The sequence below is a fragment of the Triticum dicoccoides genome, chromosome 6A (assembly GCF_002162155.2).
Source record: "Triticum dicoccoides isolate Atlit2015 ecotype Zavitan chromosome 6A, WEW_v2.0, whole genome shotgun sequence".
In the NCBI taxonomy this organism is placed as follows: Eukaryota; Viridiplantae; Streptophyta; class Magnoliopsida; order Poales; family Poaceae; genus Triticum; species Triticum dicoccoides.
The window spans coordinates 37036777-37056808 of NC_041390.1; the positions used below are offsets into that span (position 1 = coordinate 37036777).

General features: G+C 47.7%; 3 protein-coding genes and 1 non-coding gene across 5 annotated transcripts; 2 read left to right on the forward strand and 2 right to left on the reverse strand.

The window, feature by feature from the left end:
• Positions 1-2669: 2669 nt before the first annotated feature.
• Positions 2670-2742, forward strand: TRNAA-AGC. Its single transcript has one exon. It is a non-coding gene; the product is annotated as a tRNA-Ala (tRNA).
• A 4418-nt stretch (positions 2743-7160) lies between these two features.
• Positions 7161-11533, forward strand: LOC119314411 (putative F-box protein At3g16210). Its single transcript, XM_037589125.1, has 3 exons — positions 7161-8319; positions 8769-8862; positions 11111-11533. The coding sequence occupies exons 1-2, from the start codon at positions 7203-7205 to the stop codon at positions 8813-8815; spliced, it is 1164 nt and encodes a 387-aa protein (XP_037445022.1). The 5' UTR covers positions 7161-7202; the 3' UTR covers positions 8816-8862; positions 11111-11533.
• A 764-nt stretch (positions 11534-12297) lies between these two features.
• On the reverse strand, positions 12298-13175 carry LOC119314412 (protein H2A.5-like). Its single transcript, XM_037589126.1, has 2 exons — positions 12903-13175; positions 12298-12796 (listed from the first exon to the last, which is right to left on the reverse strand). Exons 1-2 carry the CDS (start codon positions 13077-13079, stop codon positions 12527-12529), a joined length of 447 nt encoding a protein of 148 aa, XP_037445023.1. The 5' UTR covers positions 13080-13175; the 3' UTR covers positions 12298-12526.
• Positions 13176-15872: 2697 nt separating this feature from the next.
• Positions 15873-19203, reverse strand: LOC119318833 (potassium transporter 20-like). 2 transcript variants are annotated; one of them, XM_037593410.1, is made up of 6 exons: positions 18565-19203; positions 17994-18471; positions 17870-17920; positions 17510-17770; positions 17380-17432; positions 15873-17299 (listed from the first exon to the last, which is right to left on the reverse strand). In XM_037593410.1, the coding sequence occupies exons 1-6, from the start codon at positions 18667-18669 to the stop codon at positions 16028-16030; spliced, it is 2220 nt and encodes a 739-aa protein (XP_037449307.1). In that variant the 5' UTR covers positions 18670-19203; the 3' UTR covers positions 15873-16027. The 2 variants fall into 2 exon arrangements, with proteins under 2 accessions (XP_037449307.1, XP_037449308.1); XM_037593411.1 differs by lacking the exon at positions 18565-19203 and having other exon boundaries at positions 17994-18546.
• Between the last annotated feature and the right edge of the window lie 829 nt (positions 19204-20032).

Below are 20032 nucleotides of genomic sequence, written 5' to 3' on the forward strand. Positions count from 1 at the left end.
ATTTATCGTTTTTCTTGCAGTTATTGCAGTTTTATGGACGGTTGTTCTAGTGTTAGCCGGTTTGCTTAAATATTTTCTCAGCATATCTCGCAATGTTTGTCTAATTGGAATATGTAACTGCCACCTATCCAACCATAGGTAGCTATGTTTTGTGGGCAGCCTATTTTCTCGATATTTGGTCATGTTAGATGTTCAATACGGCATATTAAATGCATGATCAAAATGGCTGGATTCACCATAAATGCTGCTTTAATCTTGAATTACATTTTGACTTAACATTTATTTATCATTATAAGTGGTGGCCAAAGTATTGTTTTGATGTTGTACAGATTAAAATAGATTGACATATATATTGTAGATTGAAGGAAGTGTATCTACTAATAAGATGATGAACGATCCCTTACTTGATGAATTTAACTAAATTTGTTTTGTTAGCAACTAGCTAGGTAAACCAGGCTTCTCCTTTCCTACTCCATGAAGCCCCCATATGCCATTATAACAAAAAATATTTTAAATGATTTGATAAGCTAGGATCTTCAGAATTGGCCTCTAATGGTTTTGCTATAATCACTAATCTTTAGCCTCTACTAAGTTCAAATGTAGCCAAAAACTTGATGGTGGTAATGGAATTTCTAGGCGAGCCACTATTCTACAAATCACCTACTGCTTCTCTATGTTTGTATTGCTAGCATTGTATTAATGCTGAGAGGACCCAAATTTGGAGGTTTTGGTAGAAGTCCACAATACTAGTGAAGCAACGTTTACTGTTTGAGTCGTAAAAAAATTGGGCGATATAACTTTAATAGCTTTTGCATGAAAACAAATTGGTTTGGCTGATGAAATTGATTGATCTGCAGGTGTCTGGAATTACACTCTGGTGGTAGATGCAGAAGTGGCTTTTTTGCTGTACATTCTTCCATTTTATATGCTGTGTTGGCGCTGGCATTAGTCATTAGTCAACTGGCATGAAGACACGATTCGCTTGTTTGTGTGGGTGCTGTCAAGTTATCTCGCTTGCAAGCGTTTGAGGCAAACCAAAGTCTTCTGTCATGTGTTGTGTCTGGTCGAGATTGTAACTACTAATCTCTGATCAAGCTTTTGTCTTCTTTTTTTTCGTGTGTGCAAGCGTGCACTTGGGTTTGTACTCCCTCTATTCCATATTACTTGTTGCTGATTTAATACAGAGGGAGTACAACATTAGATATAAATATGTATGTCGAAAAGATAGCAATGCTGCGGTGATGCTATAAGAGTACTAAATCAGCGACAAGTAATATGGAACAGAGGGAGTACTACATTAGATATAAATATGTATGTCGAAAAGATAGCAATGCTGCGGTGATGCTATAAGAGTTGAATTTGTGCCACATGATCAACACACGCAGTTGTCAGGATCACATTACTCTTGGCGAATATAAGATGGCACCCCATTGTGTTGTTACCAGAATGCCCAGGATGTGAGCTGTGTACTCCCTCCGTCCTATAATATAAGACGTTTTCTAACACTACACTAGTGTTAAAAAACGTTTTACATTATGGGACGGAAGGAGCAGAATTTAATCTCTCTGTTGCTCAGGATGCATAAAGTTTGTCTTCTGTTTCATTTCGCTGGAATCTGGAGGAAGATACAACGATCCAGTTCGTGCCCACTGAAGCAGAGCGCGGTATGCAGTAACTCTGCTCATGAACTCATCTTGAATAAAATGGACGTGTTTTGCACCCGTCAACTCTTTTTCCCCCCTGGAGAAAAGAAGGGAATAAGCAGATCAAAAAAAAGAAGGGAATAAGGTCATTTTCCTATTGGCCGGCCTTTTCAGAATGGAGACTTATTAGCCAAACTCCAATCCCTTTGTTTTGATTACCGGGCAGCCAAATGGCAAGCTCCCCTGGCTTGTGTCCATGGAAATAACGACCCAAGCAGAGAAACCAGCAGTTGACTGAATCTCTTGCCGGCGAACTGGCAGCGTACACCGTCCACGGAAATTAGGACTTGTGTAATGGCAAGGGTGTGTGCGCTCATCTGCTGTCAACAACACTGTTGACACTTGAATAGAAAATGTAGATTACTCCTAGATAATCTTTTAGTTTTGATATTTATTATAACTGCCAATGTTGTCTAAATGATTAACAAAATCGATGCAATCCTATATAATCTAACAACTGCTAGACATACAAACGTTCATGCAGACATCACCAAATTCGTAATACCACTAAAATGGCATTGCAAACTAGTAACTCGTATTTTATTTGTAACATATTTTAACCACCCACCCTGTCTTAAGTCTAAAGCCCATGCCTTAAGCTATCCAGACGGTGTTTAATTTAAACACCTATTGTACTATAATAACCTCTCAATTAGGACATCATTGACATCACCCTTGCTAGTCATACATCATGATTCAATGGTACTCCCGCTGTAAATAAATATAAGAGCTTAGTGATCTAAACGCTCTTATATTTATTACAGAGGCATATTCACAGTCCTGTTTATGAATATCTAGAGAAGAACATTGTAAGAAAAAGCATACATTTTCGCACACAGCAGGGCGCTGTTGTAACTATCTCTCCAAACATTGGTTGGCACAAAACCGAAAGCTTCATGGTCAGGTACTCAGGTATGTACAGATAGTACTCGGCTTAATAAGTTTTCTATTTAATATTGTCAACAAGGGGATGTAGCTCAGATGGTAGAGCGCTCGCTTAGCATGCGAGAGGTATGGGGATCGATACCCCACTTCTCCAATTTCAAATTTTTTTCGCAAATCTCAATATTATACCGTAAAAAAAACTATCTTGAGTTCACTTTTGCAAACTCCAAAAACTCCCCAAACATGCGCAAAATCCTTCTATACATAAAAGGAAAATTAAAACCACAATCTGTTCTGCAAACTAAGGCGGTGCAATAATAATCACATGCCAAGAGTTGAATGTCACCATCATGATTTTGTTAACCATCCATACAGTAAAAAAAGAGGTATGGGGATCGATACCCCACTTCTCCAATTTCAATTTTTTTTTTTTGCAAATCTCAATATTATACTATAAAAAAAACTATCTTGAGTTCACTTTTGCAAACTCCAAAAACTCCCCAAACATGCGCAAAATCCTTCTATACATAAAAGGAAAATTAAAACCACAATCTGTTCTGCAAACTAAGGCGGTGCAATAATAATCACATGCCAAGAGTTGAATGTCACCATCATGATTTTGTTAACCATCCGTACAGTAAAAAAAGGCCTAAAAAAGAGCAAAATGATAGCCAGGGTCAAAATTACAGCCTTCCAGAAATAAAGTAAAAAAAACTATCCAGTCAATCAATCTCACCAATGCTAAAAAGGGCATTGAAATGCAGCTCAGGGAATTATATGAGCAAGGGGAGATCATGTATTGACAACGCTCGCGTGTGGATTGGCTCAAAGCTGGGGATTCGAATATAAAGTTTTTTCAAAACCGAGCAACTCACAGGAAGAGGAAGAATACTGTAAAAGCCCTAAGACGGGAGGATGGAACTAGATGCACTGTCAATGATGAAATGTGGGACCTTGCTGCTTCCTTTTATGAGCGACTATTCACGTCGGATGGCTCGCAAGGGGCCAATGATCTCCTGGATAATATTGCTACGGTGGTGGATGCGGGGATGAACGAGAGGCTAATTGCAGCAATTACGGATGATGAGATTCAGATGGCCCTTTTCCAGATGGGGCCGACTAAGGCTCCGGGCCCCGACGGCCTTCCGGCCCTTTTCTATCAGCGCCACTGGGCTCTGGTTAAAGATGACGTGTGTCGGGCGGTCAAGGAGTTCCTGGCGGGGGCAGCCACGCCGGAGTCCTTTAATGACACCGTTATTGTTATGATTCCTAAGATTAGCTCACCCGAGCTTCTCTCCCAGTTTAGGCCCATAAGCCTTTGTAACGTGTTATACAAGATTGCTACCAAGGTCTTGGCAAATAGGCTCAAGAATATGCTGCTGCTACTTATCTCAGAAGAACAAAGTACTTTTGTGCCGGGCCGGCTTATTACTGATAATGTCCTTTGTGGCCTATGAATGTGTGCATGCGATTCGTACTAGGAAGCGGAAGAAACCTCTCTGTGCGGTCAAGCTAGATATGATGAAGGCGTACGACAGGGTTGAGTGGAATATTTTGGAGCATATGCTGCACAAAGTTGGCTTTGCTGATCAGTGGGTTCAGATGATCATGAGGTGTGTAAAATCTGCCAAATTTTATGTCAAGCTCAATGGAGGCCTTTCCAGGGTTTTCCTTCCCTCTCGGGGCCTTCGGTAGGGTGACCCTCTCTCTCCCTACTTGTTCCTATTTTGTGTGGAGGGTTTTTCTGCTATGCTTCGGAGAGCTCAAGGAGAGAGGATGATCAAGGTTGTTACTCTTGGGAGCACTGGCCCCCGTGTTACACATATGCTCTTCGCCGATGATAGCATTGTTTTCTTGGAGGGGTCGAGGGAGAACATGCACACTTTGAGAGAGATCCTGCTGAAATATGAGAGGGCGTCGGGCCAGAAGGTGAATATGCAGAAATCCTCCATCTACTTTGGCAAGGGTTGTGGGGATGAGCTGAAGGATGAGCTTAAAGGTGAGATTGGTATTTCTTCCGAAGCCCTAAGTGAGAGATATCTTGGGCTGCCTACTCAAGTGGGCAGATCCAAAGAAGGTACTTTCAAATTTGTCACCGAGAGCTCTAAGGGCAAGGTCACGGGCTGGAAGGGACAAGGCATGTCGAAGAAAGCCCGGGAAGTCCTAGTCAAATCGGGACTCCAAGCCACCTCCACTTTCACCATGAATTGTTTCCACCTCACAAAGAAAACGTGCCGGAATCTGACTTGTATTTCTTCTAAATTCTGGTGGGGTGCGATGAACGGTGAAAAGAAGGTGCATTGGGTCTCGTGGGAGAAGATGTGTGACTCGAAGCATGCAGGAGGAATGGGTTTCTGTGACCCTGAAATGTTCAACCAAGCTCTCTTGGCGAAACAAGCATGGCGAATCTTGACTGCTCCTAACAGCTTGGTGGCAAGGGTTCTAAAGGCTAGGTATTTCAAGGAATGTTCCATCCTGTCAGCTACATGTCCCTCTAATGCGTCTTTCCCCTTTAGAAGTATTCTGTATGGCCGAAACCTCTTGAAAGAAGGTTTGATATGGCGTGTTGGGGATGGCAGTGGCATCAACATCCATCATGATAATTGGATCCCGCGGCAGGGCTCCTTACGACCACTGGGTCAGATATATCTGTCGGGCATAACCAAGGTGGCTGACTTGCTGGATGAGGAGGGTTCGGGTTGGGATATGCACAAGGTTGAGGCCATGTTCACTCCTTCGGATGCTGTTGACATCAAGCAAATAGTTGTGGGGCGTGTTGGAGCGGATGACTACTTGGCGTGGAACGACACCAAGAATGGGGTGTTCAGTGTGAGGTCGGCATACCATTTGGCGGTTTCTCTGAGGAGGGTGAGGACTGGACGGCCGGCCTCATCTTCTTTGGTTCAGGACCATAAAGGGTATCTTGGCTTGTGGAGCACGAACGCGCCGGGGAAGGCTAAAATTCATGTTTGCAGAATGATCCGGAATGGCCTGGTAGTGGGTCATGAGCTTTATCGACGCCGGATCAAGCCAGGTGTTTTTTGTGCGGCCTGCGGAAGGGAGGAAACGGTTCTTCACAGATTTTGGGTTTGTCGACACTCCTCCCAGTTTTGGCAGATATTGTCTTCAGAGAAGGGTGTCGCGGTGGCAGCACCACCGCTTCCTGTAGACTCCCAAAAGGCACTCTCGAGCTGGCTGCTGAGTTTTTTTGCGGGTGCAACTGAAGATGAGAAACAAGCTATGGTTCATGCGACGTGCGGGCTGTGGCTTGCCCGCAATGAAGCTCGTGATGGCAAGAGGATTGCTCATCCACATGAGGTTGTCGAAGGAGTCCACTCACACCTGGTGGAGTGGTGTAATATTCATGCTATGGAGGCAAAAGCTCCGAAGTCTAGCCATGTGCAGAAATGGGAGGCGCCGGCGCCGGGCTGGGTGAAGGTGAATTCGGACGGGGCCGTCTCTAAGCAAAGGAACTCAGGTGGTGGAGGAGGGGTGCTTCGAGACCATGATGGTGTGTTCAGGGCTGGGGTGTGTCACTTCTTCCCTCACATGGCGGATCCTGAAGTTTCTGAAATTCTTGCTTGCCGACGGGGTGTACAGCTTGCTGTAGAGCTTGGAATCCAGCGTGTTCATCTTGAGCTCGATAGCAAGGCTGTTCTTCAGATGTTGGTGCAGCCCGAAAGGTGTTTGAGTGCGGTGGGTCCGTGGATTCAAGAGATTAAAACTTTGCTCAATTCCCGCATGGAGTTTCGCGTCGATTGGGTTCGTCGTTCTGCCAATGTTGATGCGCATAAGTTTGCTAAAGTAGGTGTGGGTGATGAGTTATGTAAGGTGTGGTTGGAGTCTCCCCCTGACTTTGTTCTTTCTGTAGTCGCTGACGACATTCCCAGCTATGCTGGTTAAATAAAACTGCGGCAGCATTGATCCTCAAAAAAAATGCTAAAAAGGATTAAAAAAAACTCCCCCCATGCCCAGCCAGAAACTTATGGTGGCATCTACCCTCCTTTCAATAGTGTGTGTCCACACTCACACGCGTTTGTGTCAGAAATGCAAAATAACTACCCGACTCAACGAAGCTCGAGTTACCGAAAAAATGTAAAGAACATTTTGAAATCTAAAATAATATCGGGAATTTTGTACGTCAAACATATATATGTGTGAACCATATAAACATTTTTAATGCACATTTTTATTTGTGGGCTACACAGAAAACAAATATGTGGATAATTGGACCTACAATTTGCTATTGTGGATCCGCTTTTTTGTAGCGCAAAAATGAAGGTATTATTTCATAAAATTAATAATATAACTCACGTAAAATATGCATATGTGTTAAAAAAAGAATATAGGTGTGTGCGCGTGTGTGTTAAATATGAATTCATTTTGAATTTTATTTTTTTGAGAAAGCATTCATTTTGAATTTCCCCTAAAAACAGACGACCTCTCCATCGTGGGCTTTCCAATGTCCAGCCCAGTTTTGGGCTCTTCGTTGTCACTCTCACGGCCTACATTCACTGGCTCGATCGCGTCTACTGCATCTACATCGAGCCTAACCCACGTCCCACACCGCATTCTTCTGAAAAGAAAAAAAAACATCCCACATCGTAGGGCGAGATGAGCAGCCTCCGCCGTCGCCGCCCTTCGCCGGCGGCGGTGCCGCCGCTGGAGGACGACAACCTCCTCTCCGAGATCCTCCTCCGCCTCCCCCCACAGCCGTCCACCCTCCCCCGCGCATCCCTCGTCTGCAAGCGCTGGCGCGGCCTCGTCTCCGATCCAGGCTTCTGCCGCCGCTTCCGCCGCCGCCACCGCCGCAACCCTCCCCTCCTCGGTTTCTTCCAAGTAGACGACGGGCTCTTCTTCGTGCCTTCCCTCAAGGCCCCGGATCGTATCTCGCCCGAGCGCTTCTCCTTGCAGCACGAAGATTTGGTCGACCGCTTCTTCTCCCTTGGATGCCGCCATGGCCTGGCGCTCATCTACCTTCGGAAGCGTCTCCAGCTCCTTGTGTGGGACCCGGTCACCGGCGACCAGCACCACATTGCCGTTCCCCCGGGGTTCGACACGGATACATCCCCAATCAGCGGCGCGGTGTTTCGCTCTGCCGGAGACGTCCAACACTTCCATCTGGCTTTGGTAGGGAGCAGTGAGGGACAAATTACGCAAGCAGTCGCCCGTGTTTACTCGTCGGAAACCGGTGTATGGGGCGACCTTATCACAACACCGCTTCAATTCGAGGATGCTGCCCATTTTCGCATCGCGGTTTCTACGATCAAGCCTGCTGTGCTGGTTGGGGGTTCTCTTTACTGGTTGCTTGATGGGAGCTCGGGCGGGATCCTTGAATTTGATATGGATCGGCAAAGACTAGCTGTGATACCTATGCCAGTAAATGGCCTCAGATTTGTCCACTTCTCGATGATACGGGCAGATGGCGGTGGATTTGGTCTCCTCGTTTTATCAGGCTTCAGTGCCCAATTCTGGAAGAGAAGGACCAATTGCGATGGTGTTGCTTCATGGGTGTTGGGAAGAACCATTGAAATTGACAAGCTACTTCAATGCGAACCAGAGTTGAATGGGAGCCAATTAATACTAGGTTTTGCTGAGGACAATAATGTGGTTCTTTTCTGGACAATTGATGGCCTTGTCATGTTACAGCTTGAGTCACTACAGTCTGAGAAAGTCTTGGGAACCAAAATCATGGCTCACTATCACTCATTCGAAAGTGTTTATACTACAGGTAATATCATGTTTTACATCATGGGTATAATAAAACCAAGTTAATTGTTGATAATTGTTTGAAGTAATACTGTGCACACACTTTCGTGTTAAGCTATCAATTTAGTAGTGCTATATCAGTTTTTTAATTGCGACTTGACGAACTAGATTTTCAAAAGTGATGTGATTTGTGATATTTTGTGTCATTTAGTTGATCTAAAGAGGGTCAGAGAATACCCTAAAGGATACCCATTTTTTGCACCTCTACTGAGGAGCTAATAGTCCTAGTGTGCATTTTTCATTTTTACGATAATCAGATCCGGTTTCATTTATCTTTCCCTGGCGTTGTCTCCAAATTGATTTTTTTTCAAACTACAGCTGTGAGTTTTATCTAAGTATCTTGATGCCTCCTCATGTCTGTTTGGCTTTTTGTTGGAATGTCCTTGGTTGTTTGACTTTGTATGCTTGCAGAAAGAGGAATTGGTGGTCCTGAAGCTGTTCTTTTGCACAACACCTGAGGTTCTTGTCCAATTAGATATGCTATTGTGATTTACTGGTTACGCAGGTAAGCTTACCTTCTGCAAGCAGGTTGGGGCACTTGAACTCTTCTTAAACAAAATGTATGGCTTTCCTTTTTACTGCCACTCCTCAAGTACAAGAGAGGACCCAGAAATGTATGGCTTTCCTTTTTACTGCCACTCCTCAAGTACTACAAGAGAGGACCCAGATTTTCTCTACAACACTTTGCTTAGATGTTGCCCACCTGGCAGTGGTGGAGCTTGAACGAAATATGAGGGGCGAAGTTAAGCAGTGGTAGGCACAATATTTGGAGAATGGTTTTTCAAATTCTGGAGAAATCGACCATACAAAACAAAATTACCCTTCCATGAAGAAAAACACAATTTAGATTACCTTGTAAATATACATTATTCTTGGCAACTTTAAATATCTCAAATAATTTGGACAAATTAAAACATAATGAAATTTAAATTGCAAATTGCTAGACGATTGATTTGTATAGTCTAGTCTCTTAATTGCAGCAAAATATAATGTTTGCACTAGTGGAAGTGTATTTATTAAGTTAACAAGGAAGGGATGCATCAGGCATGACAATGGCTGTGACTGAGCGAAACTGATTCTCACTTGTTAGGAATATGAACGAAATAGATCCCATACTGCCTTTTTCCCGCTAATCCCAGGCATGTCCAAGGATGTGCTAGAACTTATTTTGAGTGGACCGGTGGGGCAAGTGAAGCTGAACGGCAGGGTCTGACAGTCTTGGAGATGGTCCAGTGGCTGGCCACCTGTCACGCTTTCATGGCACACTGCATATTTGACAGTCTTTTCTCGGCACCCTGCTTCCTCATCCCTTCATTAGCAGCTCTCCATTCTCTTCCTCATGCCTTCACCCATCTACCTTCTCTTGTATTTGCTGATATTCTGCCCCCTCTCTATTGGATGTGCTCTTTCAGTTGCCTTCCCTGTCCATCCAGCCGCCTCACTTTCAGCTAGCTCCTCCCTGTTACTCTCCCAGTTCCTTCTGTTAGTGCAGGTTCTTCTCCCTCTACTCCTCTGATGGCTGATGACTTAGGACCCTTCCCCTTTTCTGCATATGTTTGTGTCTGCTCATAGATGATAATGATGTCACATTAGTGGTAGCATAACTAAATACATCATCTTTCATGTGCTTCATGGATGCTCTTTTGTTTTACTTCTACCATTTCTACATTGCATTTGATCATTTTGTATGGTTAAGGATATATCAAGTCCTAGTGTAATTTGTATGCTGTTCCCTCTCATTTCCTTTATACTTTCTTTAATTGTACGGGCTTATAGCTATGCCATTTTTGCACATTTTACACTGTTGATATTTGGGGTCATTATGGTACCTACTCCCTCCGTTCGGAATTACTTGTCTCGGATATGGATGTATCTAGAACTAAAATACATCTAGATACATCCATTTCTGCGACAAATAATTCCGAACGGAGGGAGTAGTGAAATAATGACTATTAGAATATTTGTTCTAGTGTTAGCCTGTTTTCTTAAATATTTTCTCAGCATATCTTGCAATGTTTGTCTAACTGGAATATGTATGGGCGGCCTATTTTCTCAATATTTGGTCATATTCGATGATCAATACTTCATATTAAACACATGATCAAAATGGCTGGATTCACCATAAATACTGCTTTAATCTTGAATTGCATTTTTAATTAACATTTATCATTGTACGTGGTGGCCAAAGTACTGTTTTGATGCTGTACGGATTAAAATAGAATGTCATAAATTGAAGGAAGTGTATCTATTAATAAGACGATCCATGATCCCTTAATTGATGCTTCGACTGAATCAATCTAACTAAGTTTGATTTGTTAGCAACTAGCTAGGTAAACCAAATGTTTCTCCTTTCCTATTCCATGAGCCCCTCATATGCCCATCATAACAAAAAATATTTTAAATGATTTGATGAGCTAGGATCTTCGGAATTGGCCTCCTATGGAGTTCTTAAAGCCACTAATCTTTTAGCCTCTACTAACATCAAATGTAGCCAAAAAACTTGACGTTGGCGATGGAATTTCTAGGCGTGCCACTATTTTGCAAATCACCTATTGCTTCTCTTTGTTCGTATTGCTGGCATTGTGTTAATGCTGAGAGGATCCAAATTTGGAGATTTTGGTAGAAGTCCACAACACTAGTGTAGCGACGGTTACTGTTTGAGTCGTACAAAAATTGGGCGATATAACTTTAATAGATTTTGCATGAATGACTTGTGCAGATTGGCTTGACTGATGAAATTGATTGCTCTGCAGGTGTCTGGAATTACAGTCCGGTGGCAGATGCAGAAATGGCTTTTTTGCTGTAGGTTCTTCCATTTTATATGCTGTGTTGGTGCTGGTATTAGTCATTGGTCAACTGGCATGAAGACACGATGGCTCGTTTGTGTTGGCGCTGTCAGCTATCTCGTTTGCAAGCGTTTGAGGCAAGCTAAAGTCTTCTGTCCCGTGTTGTGTCTGGTCGAGATTGCAACTTCTAATCTCTACTTAAACTTTTGTCTTCTTTTTTTTTGCGTGTGTGCGTGCGTGCTCACAGGTTCATACTATTAGATATAAATCTGTGCGTCGAAAAGATAGGAATGCTGCGGTGAGGGTATTATGAGTTGAATTTGTGCCACAGTTGTCAGGATCTCATTACTCTTGGAGAATATAAGATTGCACCCCATTGTGTTGTTACCAGAGTGCCCAGGATGTGAACTGTGTAGAATTTGCTGTCTGTGGCTCAGGATGCATAAAGTTTCTGTTCTGTTTCTACATGAGTTATTTCGCTGGAATTACGTTCAGAAGGTTCTAATGATACATCTCCAGCTCTAAATAATCCCTCAACTGTGAAGCTGCTGCATGTGTTGATGCAGAGAAACAAAACCGAATGCCTTTTGCAACAACAAAAAAGAGGAAGAAAGAAAACCAAACCGAATGCAAACAGTGATGCCTGTTATTGCACGTTTAATCATCTATGTTTAATCTGCCCTCCTAGCATCTGTTTCTACTTTCTTTAGGTGAATCCAAAATAACATGTGTTTCTGGCTTAGTTTAGTTTGCATCTACGTACGTTTGAAAGCTTAAATTGCCTTCAAGAATACTTTGAGCTACGAAGGTCAAGCTATAATTTGCCATGTTTATCTGCAAGACTTCTGAAGCATCTTGCAGTTTGTGGTTTCAACTATTCCTTGTCCAACCTAGCATTTCTTGGCTTCACATGGAGGTGGAGGATTATAGGAATCGTCAGGCGTGATTTCTTCAAAGAATCAGTTCCCTGCATCTTGACTGGAACATGATTGCCTGAAATGAGAGCAAAGAGCAAGGAGAATTTTCAGATGATAGAAGACAGAAATTTCATACAAATGGAACTTAATAAGAAGTACTACTAGCAAATGCTCAGTAGCAAAAGCAGGCGGCAAGCATTCACAAGACCAATTGCAGACAGCCATAGACAAATGGAGTAGAACAGTAGAATTACTAAGATTCAGATGGATGCATCTTTAGTATAGTATTTCCCACAGAAATCAGAGATACAATGCCCACCCTTTTGCTCGACGAATCTGAGGAAAGGGTCACTAGAGACTACCAGGCACTACATACAGATCTGCCAACCAAACGACTACTACTCATCTTGTCCATGAGAAATGGAACAGAGCAGCAACACTGGCTAGGCTATGGGGACTGGGACGGCTACTCCTTGGTGGCTGCGGTCTTCTTCTTGGGGGACTTGGCGGCGGTCTTCTTCTTGGGCGACTTGGTGGCCTCCTTCTCGGCGGCGGCGGGGGACTTCTTGGGGAGCAGCACGGAGTTGATGTTGGGGATGACGCCGCCGTGGGCGATGGTGACGCCGGCGAGCAGCCTGCCGAGCTCCTGGTCGTTGCGGACGGCCAGCAGCAGGTGGCGCGGGATGATGCGGGTCTTCTTGTTGTCCTTGGCCGCGTTGCCGGCCAGCTCCAGGACCTGCGATTCATTTCAACCAAGAACGGAATCGGTCATCTGTCCAACACAAGAGGAACGGAGCAGCAGAACAGACGCTCGAGGGCGGCGAGCGAAGATATGCGGTTACCTCGGCGGCGAGGTACTCGAGGACGGCGGCGAGGTAGACTGGGGCGCCGGAGCCGACGCGCTGCGCGTAGCGGCCCTTCTTGAGGTAGCGCCCGATGCGGCCCACGGGGAACTGGAGCCCGGCCTTCACGGAGCGGGTCACCGCCTTCTTCCTATCGCCGCCCTTCCTTCCGGCCATCTTCTTCTTGCTGCTTCTCCGGCGACGAGGCGTCCCTCTCGAGGTGTGGAGCTGGCGGCGGTGGTGCTGGCGCTGGATTGGAATGCTCTGGGTTTGGTGGGTTGGGACAGCGGCGAGGGGCGCGGCTTTTATTGGAGACGGGAGCTTCGCTCGAGGGGGGGGAGCGATCCGCGTGACGCGGTGCGCCCGCCGTTGGATCTGAGGGGAGATTGCCGGGCAGGGAGAGTGATCCGTGGGAGGCCCAGATGGACCAATCAGAGAGCAGCGATTTGCATCGTCCAGGATACTACTTGGAATTCAAAATGAGTTCAAAACCAAATTCAGCCTATGTTTTAAAAAGTGGCTTGAATTATTATTGTTGTTGGTAAATGACTTGAGTTCTGATTTTGCTGGTTCGTTGAAGATAGAATTGCTAGTTGGAATGAGGTGGGTGTCAATGCATTTTCTATTTGAGCGCTGCTAATACGCACAATAAACTTACAGCCAATGCCTAAACGATACTACATCGCAGCGCCACAGCGAGCGTGCACTCACGAGATTTGGACACGAATGAAGTACCGTTCTCAAATCGTGCGGAAAAGCATGTCTATGCAGCAATTTCGTTTCTATTTGGATGTTCGTCCATTGAATTGACCTCGTCTCCCTCTCTTCACCGAGCTTCCCCGGTCTCTCCCTCTCTCCCTCGGCTCTCCTCCATATCAGCGCTATATCTCCCTTGAAATGGGGAGGCGGGCAGACCTAGCTATCTGGCTCGTGCCATCCATGCCGGCCCGGTCGCACGCTAGCACGGCAGGGGCTAAACCGCCAGGGTCGTGCTTGGGCCGTGAGGCTGGGCACATGAACTGTTTATGTTTGATTTTTCATATATATGACCCAAAAAACAGCCCAATAGCAAAATGGCCCAAAAATAGCCCAACAAGCCGAAAAAGCATGTGGCCCAAACGTGTTGCGCGACGACCGGTTTGCTAAATGTGTCATGCCTAGGCCGAGGAGTGAGGCACATGGGCTGGCACGACACGAACCGCCTAGTAAATGTGCTTGTGTGGGTCATGATGTGCCATGTCGATCCGTTTGACGGTGAGAGCACGATCAGCGCACCCAGTGGGCATAGCCCCCGAGCCTGATGGAGGGTCTCCCTTATTGTTCTAGAACATGTGTTGGGTAATTATAGTAGTATAACTGAAGGTTCGGAGATTATTAGTGAATTGTTTGTGGTACACATGTCTGCCCCGAGTAAAGCAGCCGGTGCGCCTTAGGTCATCTCATGAACCGATTCCATCAGTCTTGTCTTCGTGCAACGGACACGGTAGATGAATTCGGGCTGGAGATGGAGAACATCACCCTTTGGAAAAAAAGGATGGGGTGAAGATAGAAAAAGCTCGGAGCTGCTGAATGGGAAAAAATGTTTGTCATTGCGGGTGGTAAACATTCCAATCACACTTCCTTTGCCTTCCTTTGTCGACCTGAAAGTATTTGTGGAAGAAAAAACAAGCAGAGAAGAAACTGAAAACATTCCATTCGCATGGGTTCCGCTTTCCTTCCTTGACCTGGAAGTATTTGTGGAAGAAAAAAACAAGCAGCGGAGAAGCTAAACTTTGTAAAATTCACACTTGGAATGCTGAGTAAAAAATGCTCATAAAAACTTAAGATCCTTTGGTTGTAGTCAACATTATCGTTATTTTCAACTCGAATTTTGTTGATCCTTGCGGGTTAGCCTTTTCGTGAGTCGATAGACCATTAGCATTTGCTCTTGCCAACTAGACTATCGGGTTGCGATCAGTTAGAGACGAAGAGTGGATGTTAGGTACCGAGCACATTTAGTTAGACGTCTAGTGAAAAGTAAAGAAATCTGAGTGAGAAATGCACCCAGTTGGTGGACTTTAAGAAAAAAAAACCAACAAAAAAGTTCTCAAGGGTGATGTAGCACCCCGAGTGCACTATAGCCTCGGGTTTGTGCCAATTAAGCCATTCGGGGCTCCACGGCAAGCGGCCCCGAATTAAGCTCCTGGTTTGCGACAATTAATCCATCCAATTATAACCTCTCAATGTACGCATCGAGCCACTCGAAATGGCCACATTTCTTCAGGACCTGAAAACGGCGACACTTGAATCCTAGATCCCAAATTCAACGGAAATAAAAGAAAGAAATCAGAGCATACAAATGACGGAGGAGTACTCAGATATAACCTGCTTTGACTGTGCCTGCTATCGCACTTGACGAAATCGCACCCACGGTTCCCATGGTCTTCCTTCACATAGGTCAACCGCTTCAGAGGCTACTTGCGCGGGCAGTCGAGGCATCTTGTCAATGGCAATGGACCATACTGCGGTCATGATGGGCGGGAGGCCGAACTGGAGCTAGACATCTCTCGCCGACCGGCATTGCCGTGCTTCGTCGCCGGAGAAGAAGAAGAACGGGGTGGGGGAAGGAAAGGGGAGGGGATCAGGCAAGGGCAATGGCACGGGCACGGGCTCGGGGCTGGATCTGACTCCCGTACCCTCTTGTAATGGCTTACACTGATGTGGGTAAGCTGTGGGTCCCGCATGCATGTGGATTAGTTGTGGCTCCGCGCTAAGGTGGAAAATTGGTGGGCCCAACACACCCGAGCTAACCCCTTGTCTCTTATGTTTTGGGGTTAAAGAGGGCCTGGTCGCATAAGAGCTATTGTTGCCATCTAAAACGTCACACACAAGCTATTTTCATCAACTACGTCGTTTTCTTTCCGATTCGTGTCAAAGATGTCGCGCGGGAGCTATTCACCCTTCCTAATTAGATCATGCCACAACAGCATGTAGGCAATCCAAACTTTTGTTTCCGCAAGTGGTGTACAGGATCATCCAAGCCATGCAGAATTCAGAGGTTTACACCGCTAATCCATTTGTGCTAAAACTAAGTCGTCGTCATCAACAAGTTCTGCAAAAGAAACGCACAAGGATTGATTGATGTTCTATATCTCGTAGGTGATCCCGACCTTGAGCAGCTGATCCTTGGGAATGGCGAGCGCCTTGTGGCTCTCGCTGAGGTTCTTCCTCAGGAAGGTGTAGACGTAGTTGACCACGACCCTCTTCATCAGCGACGACCCCGGCGCGGCCACCACGTCCGCCTCGCCGGTCAGGTACACCACGCCGCGCTCCAGCTCCGCGTCGATGAACCGCTTCTCCTCCGCGGCCGCCGCCTGCGCCGCCCGCAGAGCGGCGCCGCCGTCACCGTCGTCGGGGTGCTCGCTGCAGGCGAAGGCGGCCTCCTCGTGGACGAACAGCTTGAGGCCGTCGAGGAGAGACGCGGAGAACTCCTCGGCGGCCTCGATCTGGTCGGTGTAGCCGTAGCGCGCGACGCAGCGGAACATGCGGTGCTCGGCGGGGCCGACCCTCCGGAAGATGAAGCGCTCGGCGGCGGCCACCCGCGGGATGGGGAGGTTCTTGATGGACATGAAGACGAAGACGGCGTGCACGGACGGCATCTTGTCGACGAGGCGCGGGAACACGGGAGGGACGCCCTGGACGGGCTCCGAGTAGAGCAGGCCGACGCCGGGCACCCGGCGCACGTCGGGGCGGCCCAGGAGCGCCGCGAGCTTGGCGGCCGGCACGATGCGGTCGAGCTCGTACCAGTAGCGGCAGACGTGGACGTAGTGCCAGGTGGCCATGAGCGCCATGAGCACGAGCGAGAAGCAGAAGGGCAGGTAGCCACCCTCGGCGAACTTGGATAGGATGGACGTCAGGTAGAGCATCTCGGTGGCCCCGAAGACGAGGTAGAAGGCGGCGATGAAGGCGACGTTCTTCTTCCAGACGAGCAGCATGACGAGGGTCATGAGGTGGGTGGTGATGGAGAAGACCATGACGACGCAGATCCCGTAGGCGTTGCCGATGTTGGTGGTGGTCTGGAAGGCGAGGGTGACGACGATGCTGGCGGCGCCGATGAGGAAGTTGACCTCCGGGATGTAGACCTGCCCGGCGTACTTCTTGGAGGTGTGCACCACCTGCACCCTCGGGAAGCAGCCGAGGGAGAGCGCCTTGGACAGGATGGCGAACGCGCCGGAGAGCATGGCCTGGCTCGCGATGATGGCCGCCAGGATGGCCACGATGAACGTCGGCCAGAACATCGCCGCCGGGATCGACTTGTAGAAGGTGTCGGCGACGTCATGCAGGAATTTGTGCAGGTAGGATGCCTGGCCCATGTAGCATAGCGCCACGGAGGGGAAGATGATGAAGCTGAAGCTCAGCTGCATGCAACAGGCCGCAAAATTCAGAAAAATTCTCTGAACTAATAATGTACCACAGATCAATAGCACTAATAATGAACCTGAATGGCCTTGATGTTGAAATGGCCAAGGTCAGCAAACATGGCCTCCGTGCCTGCGCAGGGAAATAAATGATGAGTAGAAAGAAAGAATGGCATGCATCATCTGACTGACTGGAGTTGAATTACGTGCCTGTGGTGCAGAGGACGACGCCCCCGAGAGAGAGCCACGCCTGCTTGCCGTTCCTCCGGAAGTAGTCCACGATGTACATGGGGTTGAGTGCCCTGAGCACGGTGGCGTCGTGGGCGGCGAGGTTGTACGCCCCGATGCCGGCGATGAGGACGAACCACACCAGGATGATGGGCGCGAAGGAGTAGCCCACCTTGTCCGTGCCGAAGCGCTGCACCGAGAAGAGCATGAAGAGGATGGCCACCGAGATCCACACCACCTGCACTGTTTTCACATACATACATACAACAAACCACATTCAGTTCAGTTCGCTGACCAACAGCTCTTGACAAATGTTAGTAGTACAAAAACATAGGTTCGTACATTGGGTCAAGTGGGGCGCCTTCTCCCTGATCCCGCTCACCGCGGAGAGCACTGCAGCAGCACAGCCATCAATTAATCTATGGGTAATGTACTTGAAGTTGCTGAATGTATGTAGAGTAGGTACCAGAGATTGCGGGCGTGAGGGAGCCGTCGCCCATGACCATGGAGGTGCCGAGGATGGTGACGGTGAAGAGCGCGATCCTGGCGGCCTTGCTGGACTCGAGCCGCTGCTTCACCCACTGTGCCCTCTTGGTCTTGGAGGTGCCCGGCTCCGGGATGCTGTAGTTGGACACGGACGCGTCCTCGGCCTGCTGGTTGGGGATCATCCGGATCCTGGCGTAGCGCGAGATGAGCGAGTAGAGCGCGAAGGTGCCCCCGTCGCCGTTGTCGTTGGCGTAGAGCACGATGAAGACGTACTTGAGCAGGGGCAGGAGGATGAGGGTGTAGAGGATGAGGGAGAGGACGCCGAGGAGGTCGTCCGGGTGCCTGATGACGCCGTCCGGGAAGGTGCCCGAGTAGGTGTAGAGCGGCGACGTGCCGAGGTCGCCGTACACCACGCCGATGCTCTGGAACGCCAGCAGCACCGTCTGCCTCCAGCTCGCCTGCCTGCATGCATGCATGCATACAGTCAGGCACAGCACAGCTGGTTAAGTGTACAAGTCAACAAGGTGATGGATGAGTTTTTGGTCGCTGGCCCCGGAGCCGTGGCGCGTGTCGCCGGAGACCTTCTCGGCGTCCCCGTAGAGCGAGTCGTGGCGCGCCAGCGTCTCCCCCGCGGCCTCGGCAGGTTCCACCGACATGATCTTGATCTTGATCTCGTCTTCAAGTAGCACAACCTGCCAAGCTCGATGCTGAAACAAGTAAGGGTTTAGTCTTTAGTGCGGTGGCGGATCTGGTTTTTGAAGACTTTACGAGAGCAATAAGGGATTCTAATTAGAGTGATCCAAAACAGATCCTCCTGTATCCTCCAGGAGGATTAATTGGGTCGTCAAAACTCAAAACACTAGACAAGCCGGAATTCTCAAGGGCGATTTTCGTACGAACCACCACCGCACGGCCGGGCAAAATCGTGGGAAATCCACACGGCGAGGAGAAGGAGACGAAAGAAATGAAGAGGGATAGATAGATCATACCGGGGCCGGCGGGCGAGGAGAAGGAGACGAAAGAAATGAAGAGGGATAGATAGATCATACCGGGGCCGGCGGGCGAGGAGAAGGAGACGAAAGAAATGAAGAGGGATAGATAGATCATACCGGGGCCGGCGGGCGAGGAGAAGGAGACGAAAGAAATGAAGAGGGATAGATAGATCATACCGGGGCCGGCGGGCGAGGAGAGGTCTGATCTGAAGCGGACGCGACGGCGACCAGATTGATCGTCCGTCCTTACGGCGGCGCCGGCGCGAGAGCGGTAGACGACGGATCCCTTTGCCCGCTGCCGCGCTCCCGCCGGCTAATTATATACAGGCAGAGGCTGAGGAACGCGTAGAAGCAGCAGGCTATAGCCAGCCAGGCAGGCTCATCATCAGCTGCCTGCCTCGCCACAGCTCGCCGGCGCATTTACTCGGCGTGAATGCGAAGGATTTCTCCACCCGATTTTACGCGTTCGTCTCTTTCTGCTTCGTCCACGGCAGGAGCACGTTCTGGCGTTAGCTTCTTTCCCTTTTTGGACGCTTGGAGTCGGACGCGGTGCACATAACTATCTTCGGCCACAAGGACCAAAACATTTCCGTGTTTGCTCGTCAAAATATTTTGCACTCAACCACATTCATCTCCTCTGCACAAACGACTTGTATATGAGGCAGCCCAAACCCGCGTGCCGTCTATATAGAATATGTAAAAGCGCATATCTATATAGAATACAGAGAAAGAGGAGGCTGGATAAGGCGCTCCAGATTTTTTCCCATTCTAGTTATTCCTTCTACCATCTTCTAATCCAGATTTGTTGAATATTTCTCTGATTTATAACATGGTATCAGAGCAAGACGATCCTAGTGCTTCTCTCGCTCTGCCGTAACGCCGCATCGTTGAGGTGTTGCTGTCGTGTGGCGGCTGGGGCTCGTCTTCGCTCAGATCCTTTGCGATTTGGTGGAGCCAAGCAAGATCGAGGGTTCGGCAGAGAAGAACGACGGATACGGTGCGGTGCTGTTCTCACTTTAAGTTGCTG